The sequence below is a fragment of the Dipteris shenzhenensis genome, chromosome 22, assembly GCF_047967505.1.
Source record: "Dipteris shenzhenensis isolate YYH24624 ecotype China chromosome 22, Dip_SZ_1.0, whole genome shotgun sequence".
Taxonomy (NCBI): domain Eukaryota; kingdom Viridiplantae; phylum Streptophyta; class Polypodiopsida; order Gleicheniales; family Dipteridaceae; genus Dipteris; species Dipteris shenzhenensis.
In genome coordinates, this window is record NC_141617.1 from 50,533,738 (window position 1) to 50,557,489 (window position 23,752).

The window sequence follows — 23,752 nt, forward strand, 5'->3', positions numbered from 1 at the left end:
GCAGAACAGTCTCTTCCCCCTTCTTGGAAACATGGGCTTGTCAAATTGATCCCCAAAAAAAGATTGTGTGAGACAATGGCTGATTGGCGGCACAGATCTCTTATGCCAGTCATCTACAAACTCCTTACCAAGATGATTGTCCTTAGGGTTCGATTTATCTTGCAAGCTGGTCTTCATCCCAGGCAGTATGGGTTTGTTCCCAAAAGGCAGATTACTTACAATCTCTCCAATGCTTTGCTTGCAATTGAGTATGCCAAATATTCTAAACAAGATGTTCTCATTTTGCAAGTGGACATTGCGAAAGCATTTGATACTGTCCATTGGGATTTTATTTCTCAGACAATGCATAAATTGGGATTTGGCCCTCGGCTCATTCATGTTATTTACTAGTTGTATTCTCATACCACTGCACAGTGTCTGCTTGGTAGTGGGTTGTCAAGGACATGGACTATGACCCGTTCAGTGAGACAGGGATGCCCTCTTAGCTCCCTACTATATGCCATTGCTTCTCACCCGTTATTGTTGCATATGGACCATCTTGCAGATACAGGACAGCTTCATGGTTTGCAAATTCCGGGGGCACAGCCGTTTCTTGCACAGGCACATGTTGATGATTCATATTTCATGCCTAGGAATTCTCAAAGTGACCTCTCTCATTTGATGCATACTTTGAATGATTTTGGCATAGCTGCTGGACTGCATATCAACTTTCATAAATCGAATCTTCTAGCATTGAAAGAAGCTGATTGGCATGCACTTCTCTGGCCAGGTCACATTATTTCTCCCCATACCATTGTGAGGCATTTAGGGTATCCCATTGGCTGGAATATTACCCCTCAACAATAGCTTAAATGGGTGCTTCAAAAGATTAACAAGAAGCTGGAATACTGGCACTTGTCAACTTGGCCTCTACATGTTCGACTTCGGATAGTCCAGTTTATCATTATGGCATATGTGCAATTTTACCTGCCTCTTCTTCACTGGTCTTTTAAGCATTTGGCTTCCTATATGTCCCAGGCTATGGAGATATTTTGGAAAAGCAAATCTCACAAAAAGGCTTTGCGACTACTTCCCATGTAGTCTGTTTGTTCTCCTAAGACTCATGGTGGACTGAATATTCTCAATCTTCAGTTTCATATGTTGGCAAGAAAGAGCACTACGATTGCTGATTTCTTTCAGCAAAAACAGCCATGGGCTATTATGCTAGCAGCTATGTGTGGAAACATGAAGTCTCATGCATATGGGCATTGGATTACAGATCACTGGGAAGCAGTCATGACCACATTTCAGGGGAAAATTCATGGCTGTCCTATTTCTACTGCTTTTATTCATGATTGGAAGAGAATCCTCTCTTATGCTAAATGGTCAGGTGCTTCCTCCCATCATGGTAACTCTCTTCGTTTGGAAAGCATCCATTGGAGCAAGGTGTTTGAATCTCCTCTTGCTTTACAGGCACCAATTAAAGCATATAATCTTATGAAATTGGGCATAAGATTTGTCGGAGATGTGGTGGATCAACATGGTTATGTGCTCTCATTTCCACAAGCTTGCAGGACATTCCCCTCGGGTCTGCATCATAGGCCCATTTGGAGAATACTTACAACTATGTTGTAGCCATTTGTTCTTGTTCCTCCATTGTTTGTTCAGGACAGATTACTGCTAATTTCCTTGTCTCCTGCTACCTGTTCACTTTCATTACATAATTTGACATCTTCGATGGTCTACAGATTTCTTCTTCCACCGCCATGGATTGATAAGCATGCCAACACTCTTTGGAATTTGGATAGGCCTTTATCTTGGTGGCAATCAAAACTCAGGAAAATTTGGAAAGCTAAATTGCCATTGAAACAGAGGCTTTTCCTTTGGAGATGTATAGTGGGAGCTTTTTCCATTGGGGTGAAATTGGAAGCACGTCGTATTGTTTCCTCTTCCTGCCCCCGTTGCTCTCATCACCATGAGACAGTTCCTTGGGGGTGTGTGTGTGTGTGGGGGGGGGGGGTGTTAGATTCCTACTGGTTTCGATGTTCCCGATATGCCCTTTGATGTTCATGTAGACATGCCCATAGATGCAATTGGGAATATGGTTAGATGTGTTATTGAACAACCACCTACATGATATACATCTACATGCTTAGGATTTGAGCTTGGATGGCCTGGAATGTCATGTGGCAGAGTTCTGATGGAATATCTCTTTAGAAGAAGCAACTTCAGATACTTCCTTTGATTTAGAGCTCGTTTAGCTCCGTTTATAAAGTCAATGTTTGATCCATTGTTTCAAATTTCAAATACCTGCTGGCATTTGTAGGAACCATAAGGGGATCAAATACCTTCACTTGATCTTATTTTGGTCCTTCTCAAGGCGCTCGTCATTTTAACTTGTAGCTTTTTTCTTCATGCTAGATTTTTTACCTCTTTTGAGGTTTCCCCACAATATAATATAAAGTATTACACACAAAAAAGCGTGTGTATTTGTATGTATGTATGTGTTTGTGTACGTATACATATTCTCTTCAAAGTTGGAAGTATGCATGTAGTATTTGTATGTGTACATATGCTCCTTATGAAGGCCCTTTTGAGCTAAATCATAATGTTATAGAGGTCATACTTGTGATAGCCTTTATGTGATGAGAAACGAGGGAGCAAAACAAATTTGGATGGCTAAAAAAGGATGATTTTATACTTCATTCTTGTTGGTGATGAGATGCTCTTCAGTTTATTCAAGCCCTTTTGGGATCACAAAAAATACTAATGTTGTGGTTTGAACTTGCAATGTTGCTCATAGTGTTAGCCATAGTAGCAATTGGAGCGTTGTGGTCTGAAGTCACATTGTTGCTCATACTAGTGATTGGAGAGCTACCCATAAAAGTTGGTCCAACGAGATCTTTGTAAACTAATTTCAATAAGATTTGCCTTTGCAGCAAGATTGTTGTCTCTCTTTAAAAAACCCAAAATTTTTTAATTGTAATCTATCAATACTCAACTTTCAAGTCTAGCCCTAAACTATAGCACATTCAAAGGAGGCATGGTCAATAAGAACAACCTCTATTTGGAGCAATGATGGAGATAGATGTCGAATGTAGATTCATTGTGGGATGGTGGTGTAACTAAGGAGCTTCAAGAGGGAAGCCATAGCCATTGCCAGAGCATAGCTTGTAAATGCAAGAGAAAGGCAATAGCCAGAGCCACCACCTATTGCATAATTTATTGATCCCAAATGGTAGCTACTACAAATATTATCGTGCGTGTGTGGCACATATATAAATATACATGGCGAAAGCTCGAACTACACAACCTTGTACAAGAAGTGATATTTTATACCACATAGTGAAGCTTTATAGTATCACATGATGCACCACTGCCTATAGCAAATTTTTTTGATGAAAAATGGAAAGATGATACAAATATATTCGTGCATGTGTCATTGATTGCCACAATTATATAAATATTTGGAAAACTTCTCCACTTCGAACCTCTTTTTGAAAGTGACACGTGTAGAGAGAGACTGCTTATTTTTAGAGAGAGAACAATGTTGCTTATAATAAAGTAGGATGGAACTTGCACGTTGCTGCGCCACAATATTACTATACTAGCTTGGAAGTAGCAACAAACCCGTGGGTATTGCATGTTCTTGTGTCACCATTCTCAGAAGCTTTTTTAGAATTAGAACATGGGCAGGCTTGTGGTGGGAGGTTGGAGAGGGTGCCATGTGGCAAGCCACTTTTTGAGTTGCTGCTTTTCTTAAAACCAAGCTTTGTGAAGGTGACACATGTGAGAGAGCTAGCTTAGAGAACACAAAGTCATAGTATATAGATATATAGAAGATTATTGGATCAAACAATCATATCATTAAATCATTTATTGGATCAAACAATCAATTTTATAGATCAAACAATCGTTCAATCGATATAATGCTGATAGTAATGTTTCAAGGGAGATCGTCAAGCAAAAAGAGGGAGAGGAGTGCAATTTGATCGCTGGGGAAATCGAGACATGCATCTGCATCGCAAGCTCCACAAATGCGCCTAGCCTTTCGATCGCTCTACGATGAACATCGCATCATCAGCACGCTCTTGCGTCACCACGATAACCACAGCTTGGCAGGACGAAGAGAAAGGCGGAGAGCGCGAATCCGGAGCAACACATTTGTATCACAGGATGCATTGAGAACAACACTACCGAAAAGCTGAGCCATGGGGATCGCATACGTTGCCTTCGAGGCTTTGGTGATTACAGGATCCCTTGGAGGCCTCGCATGGAGCGGCCTTTGGTTCCTCAACCGAAAGCTCTACAAAGAATACGAGGAAAAAAGTGCACTCGTGCAGATTATATTTAGTATCGTTTTTGCTTTCTCGTTCAACCTTCTGCAGCTTGTACTATTCGAGATCATTCCCTTTCTCTCTAAAACGTATGCCTTTCTACCGATCGCTTTCTGTTTTTGAGCGTGAAGGATATGTATAATATCGATTTGGACGGTACTGATTAGATTCTTTTCAGTGCAAGATGGATAAACTGGAAAATGGATCTTTTTTGCTTGATAACTCTGCTGGTCTTCGTGCTGCCATACTACCATTGTTACCTTTCTCTTCGCAATACCGGTGAGTGTTTTTAAAATTGTCTGTTGTAGTCGCTTGATTGAACTGCTCTATATGAAATTGGATGATGGAATTCTAATAATCTAATAATATGGTTTTACTTATATTCATCATCGAATTGTTATTTGCATCTTTAGCTTAAGTTACCTGCATGGTCTTACATGGGTATCAGGGCTTCAGTTTTATTTTCTGAGCTCGTGAGGGACAGTTTAGGGAGGGGGCACTAGTTTATGGTAGAGACACGCTCTGGCAAATCAAGCATGAGCACAGAGACACCTTCCAACCCAGTGTCGAGGATGAGGCAAAATCTGTACGTGGTGGAGCTCTGCCAACAACACCTCCGCCAGCAGCACCCATGCCACCAATTCTATTGGCCCCTATTTATTTGCCATGGTAGCCATGATGCAACCAGATGCAGCAACAACAAGCAAAAACCATGATGCAGATGCAGCAACAACAGTCAGAAACCATGATGCAAATGCAGCAACAACAGTAAAAAAATCTCTTCATCTGGACATGGGAATGAAGATTTGGGAGACTTGCAGTCCATCTTCACTTCTTGGCTAATCAGTTTGAGAACAACGAGAAGTGCATTCTGGCTTCAATGCATCTTTCAGATGAAGCTGTCATTTGGTGGCACAAGGAGTGCGCAGTCACTACGATGCAGAGCGAGAAATAGCCATGTACATGTGGACAGAATTTCTGTTAAACATCAAGACATGCTATCTTCCACCCTACTACTTGGATTGTTTGCAGACCCACTTCTAAAGAATTGGTCAATCGTTTCACCAATTGATTCACATAGGTAGCCATTTAGTTATAGAAAGAAAAAAAGGACAAGACCATGAAGTTTCTCCATTTCATATGATCGGACATCCAGTGGTACATTTGCAGCTTCAGCCTAAATACTACAGAGGTGCTTACGAGCTCGCTTCGAATTTTGAGCTCATGAGCAAGGGTCAAGGATCCAAGATTAGCTCCATCAATAGCAAGAAGCCTTGGAATGGGCAGCAAAGTAGTAAGAACAACTTGACGACGACGAACGGCAATGGTTACAGGGGTTTCTTGGATGCTGAGACATGTGCTCAGTACAATAAAGAAAACTGTTGCTATTGTGGTCATGTGCAAGACGTCAAGAAGTAGGACTGTATGTACTTCAGTGGACATCATCTCCACCAAAGCAGTCAATTATGCTCGGTTGCTTCTATCAACTGCAGCTATAATTGCCTTGAACGGATTTACCAGCCAACGTGTTGAAAGTGGCATGGAGGTCCCATTAACCGTCTTGAATATTTCAGTAGGTCAATAGTCATCCACACCTGCATAGGTAGCGAATATTATCTTGGGAGCCTGGTGGTGGCATCAGTTTGAGATCCAACCCAACTATTAGTCGAAAGGTTTAACATTTTAGCCACTGGTGCAAGGTTTGTTTCTTGGCTTCGAGACGTCTCTTTGTGACCATTGATCGCAGCCATGGAGCTGACCAAGGAGCTCTGTTGAGGTGGGGAAGTTTTTCTGGTCAATGTCAACACTGCCGCATTACCATCAGCCACAAACCCACATCAGGAAGCCTTCAAGAATTTCAAGAGTTGTCTCACATCCAGCTTACCACCATCCTTATCCTAGTGCAGCCAGATGATGATCAGATCAAGCTCATTCTAGGAGCCTTTCCATCTAGCAAGAACCCCTACGGGCTTGACAAAGCCATGGAGGAGGAATTAAAGATCTAGTTGGAGGAACTGCTAAGGAATGACTTCATTAGACCTAGCAATTCAACACCCATCCTTTTTTGTAAAAAAGGACAACAATTTAGCCAGGATGTGTGCGGATTAGTGCGCACTCATCAAGCTGACAGATAGGACTCCTTTCCCATATCCAGAGTCAACTATATCTTGGAATGACTATTTTGGAAAGGTATCATTGGATTTGGAGTCACACGTTGGATATTCAAAAGTCAGCTTTCCACTGAGAGAAAGCTCAGTGCAAGTTTGTTGTCATGCTGCAGGTGCATCCATTACGTTCAGCAGAATGATGCGTAATGTTAGACAGGTCCCACAAGCTGATCCTCAGCCATCGCAATGGCTGTAGACGATGCCTGCCACCCTAATGGTTCGAGGTCCAGTGGAGCTAGACATTCAAACAGTTTGGGGGCATGAGAAGTATGTTTTTGGTCCAAAGATTGTGGTTGCTAATGCTCTTAGTAGGAAGGACATGGTATCCTCCATTTCCATTGTACATGAGTCCACACTCTCAAAGATGAAGGATTGGTAATACGATGATCAGCCTTGCGATTATGCCATACACGACGGGTGCTTGTTTTATAAAGGACGTCTTTGTATGTCTTATTTTTTGTTAGTTTTTATTTTTCCAGAAAAAGGAAGTTTCTATTAATGCTTAAATGGACCTCTTGAACCTCTTCTATGCCTGTGAAGAAGCCAGTAGATTAATGAGGCCCCAAAGGCCTCACAGCAGATAGCCAAGGCCCCCTTGGCTGCCTCAAGGCTCGCGGCTGAGCCTCCCACATACAAAGCTGTGTCATCTACAAACTTTGAATCTAGCAACTCCTCCTCTTGTTGGATCGGCAACCTCATCCCTATGGGACCAATCTCCTGAGAGTGTAGAAAATGGCCTCTATTACAAGGAAGGGGGGGTGGGGCAGCCTTGCCAAACTGAGCGAGAAAGAGAGAAGGCCACACCCGTGTGCTGGAGCTCCCTGCGCGTATAGAGCTGAGACCCCTCTGATCCACCTTTTCGAAATATCCAGTTTCCGCAGGTGCCCTCCAAAAGGACCACTCCACTTTATCATAAGCGTTCTCAAAATCCAAGAGAAGAATGGCCAGAGGCTGTGACTCTTCTTGGGCCAATCACTCCTCCCAGAAAGTAAAGATGCTGTCCAAGATATTGCGTTCCTAAACAAAACCTGTCTACGTGTCATGAATGATGTCCGGCAGGTTGGGTCTCAACCGCAAGCTCAAGACTTTGGCCAAGATAGTCGGTGTCCAGTAAGGTGATTAGTCTCCACAGCCTGATATCCGATCTATCTCCACCCTTTGGAATAAGGCATATCTAGCCTCGGCTCAAGGACTGCGGGAGGGAGCTTGAGTAAAAAATCATCTGGCAAGCCAGGCAGAGCGGAGTGCATGTGCTCCCAATAACAACGGAAAAAGGTGGGGGTTAAGCCATCCTCCCCTGGGCACTTCTGAGGAGGGAGAGCTTTGAGAGCCTTCCAGAACTCCTCATCTGTGAATGGGGCCTCTAGTTGTTTGCTCAAGCTTTGTGGGACAAATGCTGGAACCTGTGCCCAAATTGCCTCTTAAGCTATGGAAGTCGCTGATGACGACTCCTTTGACTGAAACAACTGCTGATAAAAAGCCGTGGTTAGCTCAAGGATCTCCTGTGGGTGCTCGCCCCTCAGTCTTTGAAGCTGAGTCTAGGCTAACCGGGGTCCAATGGTCTGGAAGAACTGTTTGGTCATTCTGTCCCCTTGCTGTACCCATCTGGCCCTGGAGGAGTGGTACGAGAACTCAGCTCCACGAGTCTCCATGGCCTGCAAGTCAAGCCGCGTGCTCCCTCTAATGGAGAGCATGCATCCATCCAAGGGTTTGGGACTGTAGCTCTTGGCTACTTACGTCGCCGATGACTCCTTCTCTGACTGAAATAACTGTCGATAAAAAGCCGTGGTTAACTCGAGGATCTCCTGTGGGTGCTCGTCCCTCAGTCTCTGAAGCTGAGTCTAGGCTGACCGGGGTCCAATGGTCTGGAAGAACTGTCTGGTCATCCTGTCCCCCTGCTGTACCCATTTGGCCCTAGAGGAGTGGTATGAGAACTCAGCTCCACGAGTCTCCGTGGCCTGCAAGTCAAGCTGCGTGCTCCTTCTGTTGGAGAGCATCTCCTGATCTTCGCTACTGCCTGCTGAACCTTTGCCTCCTGTAAGAGATCGTCTGGAATGTGAATCCCCTTTTGGGGGTCCTCGATGAGGTTGCTCTAGGCAGATTACAATTGGAGAGTGATTTGCTATGGGTTCCCAATGGAGAAATATGAACTATGGAACACACCACGTGCAGTAACGTGTGTGAACTCATCACATATAGAAACCTCGTACAATGAACTCGAGCTCCTCGGTCCATGGTCACTGTGACCTGAAGCAATGAACCCGAACACATTTGGTCCATAGCTCCACATTGTCTCTTGTGCCTGCTAGACTGTCAACTGGATAGGGGTCCTCTTTTACCACATTTGTAACACCTGTCCCTATTCTTCATGCTCTTCTTCAAAGATGAAAGGGCCGTGTTGCCACCTGCATTGACCTGCAACTTGCCCTGGGACTAAAGTACTGACTCCTCTTCGAGCAATAAGGAGGACAGATCATCAAAGTCTAACTGACTAGTTGAGACCTGACACCGCAAGGCCTGAGAGACCATGTCATAAGCTAGAGGGTAGCTTGATGAGAATAAGTGCCACCAACTGGAGAGAGGTCAATGCAACTCTCGTGGACAAAAGCTGGTCATGGATGGCCTTAGCCTTCATTAGGAAGGGCTGCATAGTACTACCGCTTGAGAACTCAAGACTGTAAAGCTGTCCCATTAAAGTAACAGCCCTCATGTCATCCTGCTTCAACAACATGTATCCACTTGCTTGGTAATATTTCTTTTTGTTTTTCAATAGTATGCTTATTAAGAAATGAAATGTTTTCCTACTGTTCAGTTACGGTCAATGGGGACTAGGTCGGGTTATGGGCATTAGTGACCCACAAGAGTGATGGCCTCTCCTTGAGAGAGACATCTGGAAACCACACCCCACCTGAGTACCCAAACATGGGACCAATCAACTACACAGATTGCATACTGACCTAGGAACCATTCAAGAGAATGTTCCCTGAGCTTTGGGTGTGGGCCTGGCAGCATGCCAAGAGTAATGGAGATACAAGATAAGACGACAAACAAATGAGCTCAGTATGGCTCAATTATGACCTTAGAGTACGTCAGTAGATAGTCCAAGCTGTTAGGAACCCGTGGGTGCGATCAGAATTGAATTTTGACAACTTTGAAATTTTAGGGTTTTTGGGAGTGACATGTGGCAGACTGCCACGTGTTAGACTGCCACATGGAATCTGAGCTGGCAGGTCAGCAGTCCCTGTCCCACACATGTGGCAGCATGCATGGCAGGGCATGCAGGCCAAGTGTCTGGCCCCAAATCTGGTAGATTTGGGGCAGGTTGTGGGCTGTCCTCTTTGGGACTGCAGCCCACCAAAAATCTGGGACAAGTGTCCACCTTCCACTCTTGGCCTGGGGGGGGGGCGCTGAGCCTATAAAAGAAGGCCTCTTTCCTTCATTCCCTACGTGAAGAAAATTCCTCACTTTTCTTCTCCCTCCTTTTGGTTGATGCAGCAGAACCTCTCCAGCTCCTTGGGTGCAGCTAGCTTCTCCCCAGGCCATTCTCTCACCTCAGCAGCACTTTCTCTCTCTACAGCAGCACACACACTCTCTCTCTACAGTTCCAGCCCCTCCTCTCCAGAAATCTGCCCCCTCTCAGCTCTTCTGGAACAGCAACAGCATCCTCTCTGCTTCTCCTAGCCTGGAGCAGGCCACAGCCCCTTTCTCTCTCCTGCTGCAGTTTTTCTCTCTCTACTGCAGAATTTCTCTCTCTACTGTTCCATCCCCTTCCCCTTGCAGAAATCTGCCTTTCTCTGCACCTTTGGAACAGTAGCAGCTCCTCTCTTACATCCCCTCCCTTGGGGTCAGCATTGGTCTCAAGTTAAATCATTCAAAGGCCTAACTTTCTTCATAATCACGGGCGTAGGCACGTATTTTCCTCCCAGCCAACCTCGATGGTAGCAAGCACACAAAATCTCTCTCTCTTTTACGTGAAGCTCCTGCTTGCCAAATTCCAGCGAGCCCCAATTCCCTAGATGGATCTAGTATGCCACATGTCTACATTTTAGGGTACCTCCTAAATGTATCATTTACCCTCTCTCTTGGAATATCATTGAAATCATTTGCCCCTTGGCACATTTAATGCATTTAGGCCCCTTAGCCTTAGATCCACCTAGTCTAGTGTCATATCATCCTCATCGAGGACCTTGACTTTAATTCCTTTTTGATCATTTACGTAAAGCCCAAACAAATATAATACAAACATTGATCCTTGAAAGGAAAATGTTGACCGACCCTTTCGAGGTCATGTTGCCTCAGCTTGAGCATAACATTCCCTCCCTCTTCAGGCATCAGCGTCCTCGATGATAAAGTCTGGGAACACTCTTCGTAATTGGTATACGGATTCCCAGGTAGCTTCTGATAGAGGTAAACCATGCCATGCAACCAACACCGTGGGTATCTTTCGATTGCGTACTTGCATTGTTCCTCGGTCGAGGATTCTTGTTGGTTTGCGTCTTGCATTATTCTCTATCTCGTGAAACAAAACAACACCCTCGATTAGTGAGTCATCTGTATGCCAAAATTTCTTTAAACGAGAAACATAAAACACTGGGTGCACCTTACAACCTTGTGGTAATTCTAATTTATAGGCTACCTTGCCTATCCTTTTTAGAATTAACCATGGCCTACAATATCGAGGTGATAACTTAGCACACTCGCCTGCAGTCAAAGACTTTGAGTGCGAAGGAATTCTGAGAAAAACTTTTTCTCCTTCCTTAAATTCTCTAACGGATCTGTTTTCATCCGCATACGCTCTAGCTCTATCCATAGCTTGGCGGATGTTAGCTCTCGTAAGTGCTAGCATCTCCTGCATCTGAACCACAAAGTTCGCGGCACTAGGCACTTTCTGAGGTACTCCAACTGTTGTTGGATTTGCTGGTCTATAACCATAGTTCAGCTCAAATGGACTGAATCCTGTAGAAGAATGTTTTCTATCATTGTAGGCAAATTCTAACAATGGCAACCACTTGTCCCATGTATGTTGCCTCAATGATACATATGCTCTAAGCATATCCTCTAAAATTTGGTTGATTCTTTCTGTTTGACCATCCGTTTCTAGATGATCCCCACTACTCATTCCCAACTTAGTCCTTAGTGTCTCAAACACTGCGGTCCAAAAATGACCGGTAAATTTGACATCCCTGTCTGACACTATGGATTTGGGTAATCCATGCAAACGAAATATATGTTTAATAAACAAGTCCGCTACTTGAAGGCACTAACAGACTCTCTAGTTGGAATGAAGTGAGCCATCTTGGTAAGACGATCAACTACCACAAGGATAGAATCATATCCACCTTGTGTTGTAGGCAGACCTACAATAAAGTCCATGGAAATGCTCTCCCACCTACCTGGGTGGCTTCACCGGCTCTGCCTTACTTACCTGACATAAAAAACAACATGTCACATATTCATGAATATGCTTTTTTATCTTTGGCCAAAAGAAATCTCGCTTCACGAGATCATATGTCTTCTCCACTCCTAGATGTCCCGCACATGGGCTATCATGGCATTATTGAATGACTCTCTGCCTGAGATCATTCTGATTAGGTACTACTACCTTGCCATTTCTTTTTAGCATACCATCCCTTATGGTATATCTTGCATAAACTTGGCCTTTTCTGGATGCCAAGTCATCCTTTTCCCCGGGTTTAAATACATGAGCCTTAGGCCAAAGGTTCTAGACAAACTCGTCCACCTTTTGAGTTTCTCTAATCTCGGTCATTAGAGCACTCTCTAATACCGTGAAACTCATATTATGCACGTGAAACTCATATTATGCATAATGCGTGACAACGCATTAGTAACTTTATTATCCTTCCCTCTTCGGTACCGAATCGTCAAGTTAAACTCCTGCATGAGTTCTGCCCACCTAGCTTGGCGGCCTCTCAAGTTAGGTTGTTTACAAAAATGTTTCAGAGTATCATGATCAACATCAACATAAAACTCTGACCCATACAAATAATGTCTTCATGTTTTTAGAGCATGGACAACAACATACAACTCTAATTCATGAGTTGGCCAATTTCGTTGAGAGGGAGAAAGCTTCTTGCTTTCAAAGGCTACTGGCCTTCCCTCTTGGAGAAGAGCTGCTCCTACCGCAATGCCACTTGCATCGGTTTCAAGGAAAAACGGTTTCTAGGGGTCAACTATTTTTAACACCGGACCTGAGACCACGGCTTGAAAAGAAGGATGTCAAGAGGCTTCACCGCCTCCCCTCGACACAGCCCAATCAGTTTTAAGAAGAAGAGAAACAAAAACGATTACAGAGCATTAAATAATATCACTATTAAGCACATGTATCCGCCGATGGCTCGGATCGATGATTTGCTAGATGCGTTACATGGGACCGTAACTTTCAATAAGATAGATCTTAAATGTGGCTACCATAAGATCCGTATTAGAGCCGACGATGTGCATAAAACCGCTTTTAGAAGCAGGTTTGGACATTATGAGTTTTTGGTAATGCCGTTTGGACTTACCAATGCTCCAGCTACATTCGTCATGCTTATGAATGATTTACTACGTCCGTATATCGGAAAGTTTGTAGTACATTTTATTGACGATATTCTGGTATTCAGTAAAAGTATTACTGAGCATTACGAACACTTAAGAATAGCGTTTAGTACTTTGAGGAAAGCCAGTCTTTATGTAAATAAAAAGAAAACCGTACTGTGTATGGTAAGACTTGAATATTTAGGATTCATTATTACTCCTTAGGGGGTAGAAATGGATCCAAAGAAAGTGGCTGCGATACTGACTTGGCCAATCCCTTAGAATTTGACCGCTTTGCGATCATTCTTGGAATTTGTTCAATTTTATCGAAGGCATATCAAAGGATATTCCAAAATAGTATCGCCATTGACTGATCTGACCTCAAATAAAGTACCTTTTATATGGGGACAGAATCAACATGAGAGTTTTAACATCTGCCCCAGCTTGAGGTATTCTTCCAGTTGTCTTCGTACCTTTGCTTCTTCGGTAAAACTTAATCAATAGGGTCTCCTATTTATAGGTTCTGCCTCTGGGATTAGTTCAATCTTATGCTGAACATTCCGCTCTGGAGGTAACCCATAAGGTAACTTATCCCTAAAACAATCAGAGAACTCCTTTGCTATTTCATCAGCCAGCTTGGCCATCTCTCCATTTTGGGCAACATCAGTGCTAGTCGAAGGACCATCAATCGGCTCTACTGATGCTGTACAAAGAAACAAAAACTCTTCTTGAGCTTTTCGAATTTCCATTACGGAAACCAACGGTCCTTGAGGTATATCTTTTTCACCTCATAAGACATACATCACATCATTCATCTTGAATTGATAAATGTGCTTTTTCCAATCTAGGGTTGGATTCTTCCTAGAATGCCAAGCCTTACCCAGGGCTATGTCTGCATGAGCAAGCTTTGTCATCTCAAAATCAAGCTTCTCAGCATAGTCATGAATTCGAAGCTCCAACTGAGTAACCCTTTGGTCCCATACTTCAGTTGAACTTCCATGTGCCATTCTGATTGTATATGCATAGTCAGATGGACTAGTCTTTAATTTCAGCCTCTTTACAAGGTTGGAGTTAATTACATTGTGCGTTGGCGTTGAGTCAAACAACACAATGACATCATGATTAGCTACTTGCCCTTTCATCTTAATTAACTCCGTATTGTTAAAAGGCTGTATACCCCGTTGCTGCGGGCTTTGATAGGACATTATCAGGTGCACTAGTTACTAGCTTAGCAACAGACACACATAACAAAACAGGTACTGACCTTTGAGAAGATCCCGCTAGCTGAATCTACATCTGTTTTGCTCTGGGACTTCCCTTCATTTCCACGTCGCATTCTGAGATCACCATCTCAGCCATCTGACGATCCTTGTTTCGTGGACAATCTTTCCACTGATGAGGCTGAAGGCATCCAAAACACAAGCCTTCTCTCCTCGCTTTTTCTCTTTGCTCTGGGTTCAAAGAAGACTTCGACTAAGCCCGGGCTGCCATTGGTGTTACTTTTCCTTTCATTCCAATGGTGGTACTTGATTTAGGAGTCTCAATTGGCTTCGCTTGCTTGGCTTGACCACTAGGCTGTGAGGCACTCCCTTTGCTAATCCACTTCTTCTTAAACCCTGTTTTCTTCGAGTACTCATACCGAGTCCCAACCTGCACAAACCCACTTGGTCTATTTCCTTTTGCATCCTCATAGTTCAGGGCTATGACAATTGCTTCATCTAACGTGTTCGCATACTTAGCCCGAACTTCCATCTTAATCCGATCATTCAAAATCTTTTACCTGGATTGACTGAGGTAGAGGTTCGTAAACTTTTATTACACTTTTTCTGAACTTATCAGTGTATTCCGCCACTGATAAATTTCTCTGACGAAGATTTCGATACTAATCCCAAGCTCGGGATGCTTTGTCAGGAGGTAAGAAGTGTATTCTAAATTCCTTTTTAAACCCCTCCCAAGTAGTGGATGCCAATCCATCTTTCTGCTGTTTTATCCACCACCTATCCGCTGCCTCATTAAACATATGGGTGGCCTTGCGGATTTTCTTCATATCATTCTTGATTTCACAAATGGCGAAGGCCTCGTCCCATTTGTGTAACCAGGTCTCTATGATATCGGAACTACAGTCAGACATCTGACCAAAATACTTTTCTGGCCTATAATTGGCAATATTAGGCACCTTAGCCCTTCTAGGCTCGACCGTATGAACACTGGTTTCAGGTTCCATTTGAGATTTACCTTTCTCTTCACGAGATGGTCTAGTAGACATACTACGGACCATTTTCCTGAGCTCAGATTGCCCTACATTTGCTCGTAACTGCTGCGCTAAAATCTGTTGCAAGGCATCTTCTAATATTGCAATTCACTTTGAGGGGGTTTTATCTATCCTCATGATTTCATGATGTTGTATTTCCGCTCAAAGCTTGCTCTAGCGAGTTTCTTTCTTACTTAATAGAAGTCTCTTTTTTGCCCAAAAAAAAAAAAATTGCAATTATGCCAGATAGTGTATGGCCTGCTGGGCACGACACTTGCAAGTTCAACCGGACTCCCGACTCTATGGGATCCACCCTAGAAGTTTCTTCTTCAACTTCCATTTAGGTCAATGGGTGTTTAAACAAAAAAAAAAAACAAATAAAACACCACCTAAAACTGTATTTACAAACTGCTTTTCATTCTCCTAACCACAAAAGGTGTCTCAACAAGCATAACCATCAATTGAAATTAGTTGAGAACCAAACCGAAATCTTTTCCCTATACTAGGGAAATACTTGCAATTTTAAACAACTCAAACACCAAGGCAAAATAAACGAGCGTATACTCCAACAAACTTAGAAGGCATAGAGAGCTCCTTGGTCATATTTCTGCTGCATGAAGAGATCAACTAATCCTTGTAAGCCACTCCAACACACATTTTTGATTTGTCCTGAATGGATGATGTTGGCTCTCTTTTTTTTTCTTCACCAAATCTTTGAGAGCATCTAATTGGGACGCTACATCATTGCAAAATAACCACGTCGTAAAGAGTAAACATCACCTTAAAATCCACCGGATACTATTGTGACCTTAGCCCCAAGCCATAACTGTTTTACGCTCATAAATGTAATTAAAAGCAACCCCAAAGTGGTCAATCTGATGACGAAGAAGATTGATCTACGTGACTATTTTAATTCACAGACTTCGCACAGCAATTGACCCACGATTCGAACGCTCCCAACCATATAATATTCCGCCCCGGTCTTCAATACTAACGTCACAACGCCAGCCAATCAGTTTGTGTGCAATAACTAGTTCCTCACACGATGCCAAAAAGCCCTGAAGGTACCAAATTATGAATCTGCGGCTGTACATGATCCTGCTATCCTTTCACACACAGCTCCAACGTTGATGAATTATTGGATATAACATAAACCAGACAACACAAACAGCCCGACGCTCCGTCACGCAAATATCCTGATATCTTTGAATTGCGATGATGTCCGTGAACATATAATGCCAAAATACAATCTGTGCTCCGTGTTATTCGTCGTCAAATTTGGGCGTCACACAACCTTTTGATTAACGAACTGCCTGCGATATACTACATACTCACAAATACCGTGAACAGATAACACGAAGTCGTCCATCTCCTCCTCAGCTTGTTAGCTTAGTCATATGCCCAACTAGTCCAGGACCTCTCTCGATCCCCCTTTCCCAATCGCCTACTGCTCTGATACCAAATATCACGGTTAAATCATTCAAAGGCCTAACTTTCTTCACAATCACGGGCGTAGGCACGTATTTTCCTCCCAGCCAACCTTGATGGTAGCAAGCACATAGAATCTCTCTCTCTCTTTCACGTGAAGCTCCCGCTTGCCAAATTCCAACGAGCCCCAATTCCCTAGATGGATCTAGTATGCCACATGTCTACATTTTAGGGTACCTCCTAAATGCATCATTTACCCCTCTCTTGGGATATCATTCAAATCATTTGCCCCTTGGCACATTTAATGCATTTAGACCCCTTAGCCTTAGATCCACCTAGTCTAGTGCCATATCACCCTCATCAAGGACCTTGACTTTAATTCCTTTCTGATCATTTACGTAAAGCCCAAACAAATATAATACAAACATTGATCCTTTAAAGGAAAATGTCGTGTTGCCTCAGCTTGAGCGTAACAATTGGCACTCTCTCTCTACAGCTATCACTCCATATAGGCTTTCTCTCTCTAGCATACAGGCTGTTTTTCTGAGCTGTTCTCATTCCAGCTCCATTTCCACACTCTCCTCACCCAAGGGAGCTTCAGAGGCATCAAGGACTTCATCTACAAAAGGGTCAAGTCACGAAGGGAGTCTGTATTGTCAAGTTTATTTCATTTACAACACTATTTCATGTTGTTTCTACTATCTTTCTAGAAACTATTGCTTGCCTCTAATGTTGGATATAAGTGGTGATTGTTGCAGGCTTCTTCCTTGTTGAAACCTGAGCTTGGAGTCCGCCTTTCAGTTGTCTATTTTGTACATATGCTCTTGAGTCTTGTATCTAGGTCCTAGGCTTTCACTGAGTTCTTCAGTTTGGATGGTGCATTTGTTAGAATTATTATTATATTCTAGTAGTGACCAATGTAATGTAATTAGTAGGTTAGGGGCACTTTTTCCTCACTTGGAGGTTTTTCCCCCTAACCACAGTTAGTTCACTAAATATGGTTAGTGAAGGATAAGGTTTTGTCACTTAGACAAAACCTATCCCACTTCTTGTACTACTCACTTCATCTATTGCAAGCACTACGTTTAGCTCTCTTGCTCTCACACTCTCTTTTCTAACATTTGGTATCAGAGCAAGATCTTGCTCTTTGCTTCCTAGCTCGCAAGCTCCCTGCTCCTTGCCCACAAGACCTTCCTGCTCCAAGCTCCCTGCTCCCATCCGTACAATTTGTACGGACTGATTCCGTACAGCAGCCCACGCTTCAGTTCTCGAGGTGCCGTACACCCTGCGCCGTACGTACTTGCAACGCCGTCAGGTTTGTACAGCCGTACAAGCTCACGGAGCTCTTGCAGCCCGTACATTTGCCGTACAGTCGTCGTACACCCGATGTACTATTTTCATACATTCGTCGTACGACGTCTGTACATGCATCTACACCTTACGTATAGCGTCGTACTATTGCCGTACAGTTGTACGGACTGGTTCCGTAGAAATACATAGTCCGTATCTGTTTCGCACGTGTGAATATACTTCCTCCGTACAGCTCTCCGAAGTTCCGTACAGCGTACACCGTACGTACGGTTTTTCGTACATTTTGCAGCTCGTGTACTTTTGGTTGGCATCTGCACTTCTGTTCAGGTATTGGAGCAGTTGTTTTCTGGCAGACATTATATGCACATAGCCATTGTTTGGCTTAGATCTTGCAAAAATTTGGGGCATTCCGTACTTGTGGACTAACATTGCAGTTGGGTTGCAGGTTGTCCAAGAAATTGGGGCTTTTGCAATTACACTGCAATTTTGCAGTGAAATTTGGGGCTTTTGCAGGCAGAGTCCGATTTGTGCAACATTTGGGGCTTTCAGACCTTTTGCCCTCTTTTGTATGCAATTTCCCACAAGAAATTGGGGCTTTTGCATTTGAGTTGCAATTTTGCAGGTAAACAAGCATTTTGGAAGTCTGCAAACAGTTTTGGACTCAGTACGAGTCAAATTGCAGACTTTTGCCACTTTTTGCAGATTCTATTTGCAGATTTTTGGGCATTGAGCAGAGCATTGTGGTGCATTTTAAGCCTTTGATAGGCTGTGACAATATTTGTCACTGTGAGCATATTTTTCTTTGCAGATTTTATTGTGCATTTCATATCCCAGGAAGGGATTTCACTTGGTCAGTTTGCTGTATTTTTTGATATATTTGGTGCAAATGGCTCATAACAACTCAAATGAGGTGTTCGGGGTTCTCACATAGGAGGATAAGTTGGATGGCACCAACTACTCCTTGTGGAGTTTCATGGTTCGCAATATCTTGTTTGGCAGACATCTTTGGGATTATGTCAATGGAGATGAAGAAAGACCAGAGACAACGCCTATACTTGTCACTCCTACTGCTGGAGGCAGGGGAAGAGGTACAAATACAACACAGGTGATTGGAGCAGCTGCTCCAAGAGCTCCCATAGCATAGCAGAAAAGATGGCACTCTAGAGATGCACAAGCTCTTTCAGTAATTTCTCTTTCTGTCAAGAGGTTCATTATACCTCTTATTTGGTCATGCAAGACATCTATGGCAGCTTGGGTAATACTTGAGAGTATGTTTGCAGCAAGAAATGATGCTAGGGTTTCCTTTCTGAAGCGAGAACTTTCCCATACAAATATGGAGGAGGGAGATTCAATGAACTCTCACCTCACAAAGCTTCAGGATCTTAGGGAACAATTGCTGAATATTGATGAAGTCATTCCGGATTCAGAGATGATCACTACCACTCTGAACTCTCTTCCTGAGTCCTATCTCGGTTTCCACACCTCGCTGAATTTGTCATTGAGGGGGGGCAGCAATCCTCTCTCCTTTCACGAGTTGGTAAGACTTCTGTTGCAGGAGGAACAAACACACAAAAATATGGCAACCCAGGGTGGCGAGCATGCTATGCTCTCCAAGTTCAAACCCAAGGGTAAAGGGCAGCATAAGCCACATGCCAAACAGCCCACACATCAGCATAAAGCTGATTCTGGACAGCCTTCTTATAAGGCACAGGGTGATACAAATAAGTAGAAAAAGAAGGGCATCTGTCATTATTGCAAGAAGCCAGGTCATTATATTGGAGAGTGCAAGAAGCGCATAGCCAAAGAGAAGAAAAGGGATTGCGGTATGGCTGTGTCAGATGCATCAGTTCCACATTCTCATGATGGAGGAGATGTTGTAGTCAACTTGGTTGAAGAGCACTATGCCTTTTTGTCTTGCACTTCAGATTTTACAGTGGGTAGTTCAGATACTACATCCACTAATGATGATGATCCATATGCTTTCTTGACTTGTAGTTACGATCCTTCAAAGGATGAATGCTCTTTTAGTGTTGATGAGACACTACATACTTGGTATTTTGACAGTGGTGCTTCAAAGCACATAACTTCCAAGAAAAATCTGTTTGTGACTCTGCATTCTTCACCCACTAAGAAGAAGGTAACTTGTGCAAATAATTCTTCTTCTTCAGTGTGTGGAGTGGGAGACATTATTCTCACATCCACTGATGGCACAGATTTCAGAATTTCAGATGTACTCTTTGTGCCAGGCATTAAGAAGAAGTGTCCTCCCTTAATAGAGGAGGATTTCAGGTTGTTTTTGATGCTGACAAGTGTGCAGTCAGAGACAAAGAAAATGACTATGCTTTGAGGTTGTCTGGCACTTTGTATCGGGGTTTTTTTTAGCTTGATTTATATCAAAAAAGATCTCATCTTGCATTATCAGTTAGCACTCCCACTGCTGTGATGCAGAATGCGGAGTTATGGCATGCCAGGTATGGGCACATGAGCTATGGCAGCTTAATGACACTTCAGAGGCATGATATGGTTGACGCATCACCTCCTTTGGAGTCGCCTCCTCCTCATGCATGTGAAGGTTGCATCCTTGGCAAAATGCATAGGCTTCCCTTCAAAAAGGATGGTGCAATAAAAGCTACAAGAAAATTGCAGCTTATTCACAGTGATGTCTGCGGTCCCATGAGGACACCTGCTTTTGGGGGTTATCTCTATTTTGTTACATTCATAGATGACTTTACTAACTATACTTGGGTCTATGGTCTCAAGGCAAAATCAGAAGTGTTTATGCATTTCAAACACTTTATGGCTATGGTTGAAAATGAGACAGGACTTAAGGTGCAGACACTTCGCACAGATCGAGGGGGGGAGTATATGTCTCATGAATTTGCGACATTTCTGAAAGAAAAAGGCATTATGCATCAGCTTACACTGAGGCTCACACCTGAACAGAATGGCAAAGCTGAATGGAAAAATCGCACCGCCATGGAAATGGATAGATGCATGCTTGCAAGTAAGAAGTTGCCTCACATGTTTTGGCTGGAAGGCCTCATGTGTGCCAACTATATTTTAAATCGGGCTCCTACAAAGGCTTTGAAGACAATCACTCCCTATGAGGCATGGCATGGGAGAAAGCCTTCAGTGGACCACTTCATAGTTTTTGGTTGTGTTGCATATGCCCACATGCCTGTGGAGTTTAGACACAAGTTGTCAGATAAGGCACTCAAATGCATTTTTGTGGGATATAGTTCACAAAGCAAAGGCTATTGTCTCTACAATCTTGCTACACGCAAGATTTTTGTTAGTAGAGATGTTATATTCTCTGAAAATTCTGCACATAAACATGCTGAATTTCAGATTCCGGCCTCTTCAGATGATGTGTTTGAGGGGATGCTTCCTATAGCATTTAGTTCCCCCGCTGAAACTCAGAATTTACAGCAACCTCTGCTAGCTCCACAAGTATAGATTCAGCCCCCAACTGAATTGGTACAACCTCAAGGTGTGGATGAAGTTGTCAGGCAAGAAATTCAAGAGATACACGCAGCCAAAACAGTCCCGCATTGGTTGCTTCAGACTCTCAGGGAGAGTAGGCTTGAAGCTCCATTGCCTGGCAGAACTCGTAGTGCAGTAAGGCACATGGAGGGAGCTCATTCAGTTGAATCAGCTTATGCAGGTACTCTTCTTGATGACGAGGAGCCTGAGACATTTGAAGAAGCAAAGGATAATGTGTATTGGATGAATGCCATGCACGATGAGTTGCAGTCCATTTATAAAAATCAGACTTGGGATGTTGTGGATTTGCCACCAGGTAAGAATGCCATAGGTACACGTTGGGTTTTCGAAGTCAAAAGAAAGCCAGATGGGGCCATTGATTGGTACAAGGCAGGCTGGTTGCAAAAGGATATGCTCAAAAAAAGGGCATAGATTATGAGGAGACTTTTGCTCCTACATCCAGGATGACCACCATCAGGTCAGTTATAGCAATGGCTGCAAATTTTGAATGGAATGTTTATCAGTTGGACATTAAAACAACTTTCCTTAATGGAGACTTGTTGGAAGAGGTTTATGTCAAACAACCTCCAGGGTTTGAAATTTCAGGAAATGCACATCAAGTATGCAAGCTGAATAAAGCTTTGTATGGGCTGAAACAAGCCCCACGTGCATGGTATGCCAAAATTGATGCCTTTCTAACCAGCAAGGGGTTGCACAATAGTCCAACTGAGAGCACCCTCTATATCAAGAAGGATGGGGGGGGACATTTTGGTCATCATTCTTTATGTAGATGACATGCTGCTCACCGGGTTAAATGAGGAAGTAATTGCAGATTTCAAAGCCCAATTGAAAGCTACATTTGATATGTCAGACTTGGGCTTGTTACGTTCCTTTTTGGGGATCCAGTTTATTCAAGAGAAACGTGGCATTGTTATGTCTCAGTCCAAGTATGTTTAAAAGCTCTTAGATAGATTCAACATGCATGATTGCAAGTCTATGTCCACTCCCATGGAGCCGGGGCTGAAGCTTACAATGCATGATGCGGGTGAATCAATTGATGTCACACTCTATAGTCAGGCTGTTGGATGCCTCATTTATCTCTGCAATACACGACCTGATATTCAGTTTTCAGTTTCTCAGGTGAGCAGGTATATGCACAGCCCAAAGATTATGCATTGGCAGGCTGTAAAACGCATCTTTCGTTACTTGCAAGGTACAAAGTCTTTTGGCTTGATGTTTCCCAGGGGGGGTGACTTGCAAATGCATGCTTACAGTGACTCAGATTGGGCTGGAGACTGTGATACTAGGTAGTCCACCAGTGGGAATTGTTTCTTTCTAGGACATGCTTGCATTTCTTGGTTGAGCAAGAAACAGTCTACAGTGGCTACCTCCTCATGTGAAGTTGAGTACAGGGCAGCTTTCACAGCGACAGTTGAATGTGTTTGGCTGCGTCGTTTGTTTGCTGATCTTCATCGTCCATTGGAGGGTCCTTCTCCTCATTGATAGTCAGAGTGCTATAGCAGTGGCAAAGAATCCTGTGTTTCATGCTCGCACGAAGCACATTGAGGTTCACTATCACTATGTCAGAGAGAAGTTGCATGCAGGAGAGATTAGTATGATCTATGTGTCAACACATGACAATGTTGCAGACATCTTCACCAAAGCACTTCCACGTGAAAAGTTTGAGGCATTTCGCAGTGCCCTGAACTTATTTCCTTTTGGTGATTGATCATTTCCTTGTACATGACATTGGCACTGTAGGGGGGTGTTAGAATTATTATTATGTTCTAGCAGTGACCAATGTAATGTAATAAGTAGGTTAGGGGCACTTTTCCCTTATGTGAGGTTTTTTCCCCTAACCACAGTTAGTTCACTAACTACGGCTAGTGAAGGATAAGGTTTTGTCACTTAGACAAAACCTATCCCACTTCTTGTACTACTCACTTTTCAAGAATAAAGTGAGCCTGGATAAGGGGGGGGCCTGTCTTGGCCCCTCAATCATATTGCAATTTCCAATGATGTCATTTTGTGTTTAAGCTGTATAAGTCTTAATTCCAGCTTAATTGCAATCTCTTAAGTTCAAGTATATGTGTTTGACAACTCGCAATCATTTAATTTCAAACGCCTCTGCAAAATCCGTTGTTTGAATTGATAGAAAGCACTGAGTAGTTTACACCTCATTGTTGAGCCCCTCTCATAAAGCTCCTCCAGTTTGGACCATACCTCGAACGCACTTGTCAATGTCTGCACTGCGGGAG

General features: G+C 43.2%; 1 protein-coding gene across 1 annotated transcript in view; it reads left to right on the forward strand.

Annotated features, from left to right (window-relative positions):
- The first annotated feature begins 3,798 nt into the window (after positions 1 to 3,798).
- The window catches only part of LOC147888250 (GPCR-type G protein COLD1-like), a 183,407-nt gene continuing 163,453 nt past the window's right edge, over positions 3,799 to 23,752 (forward strand). The window contains exons 1-2 of the mRNA XM_087393199.1: positions 3,799 to 4,405; positions 4,495 to 4,595. Coding sequence (XP_087249325.1) covers positions 4,191 to 4,405; positions 4,495 to 4,595 — 316 coding nt within the window. The 5' untranslated portion in view covers positions 3,799 to 4,190. The remainder of the gene's footprint in view (positions 4,406 to 4,494; positions 4,596 to 23,752) is intronic.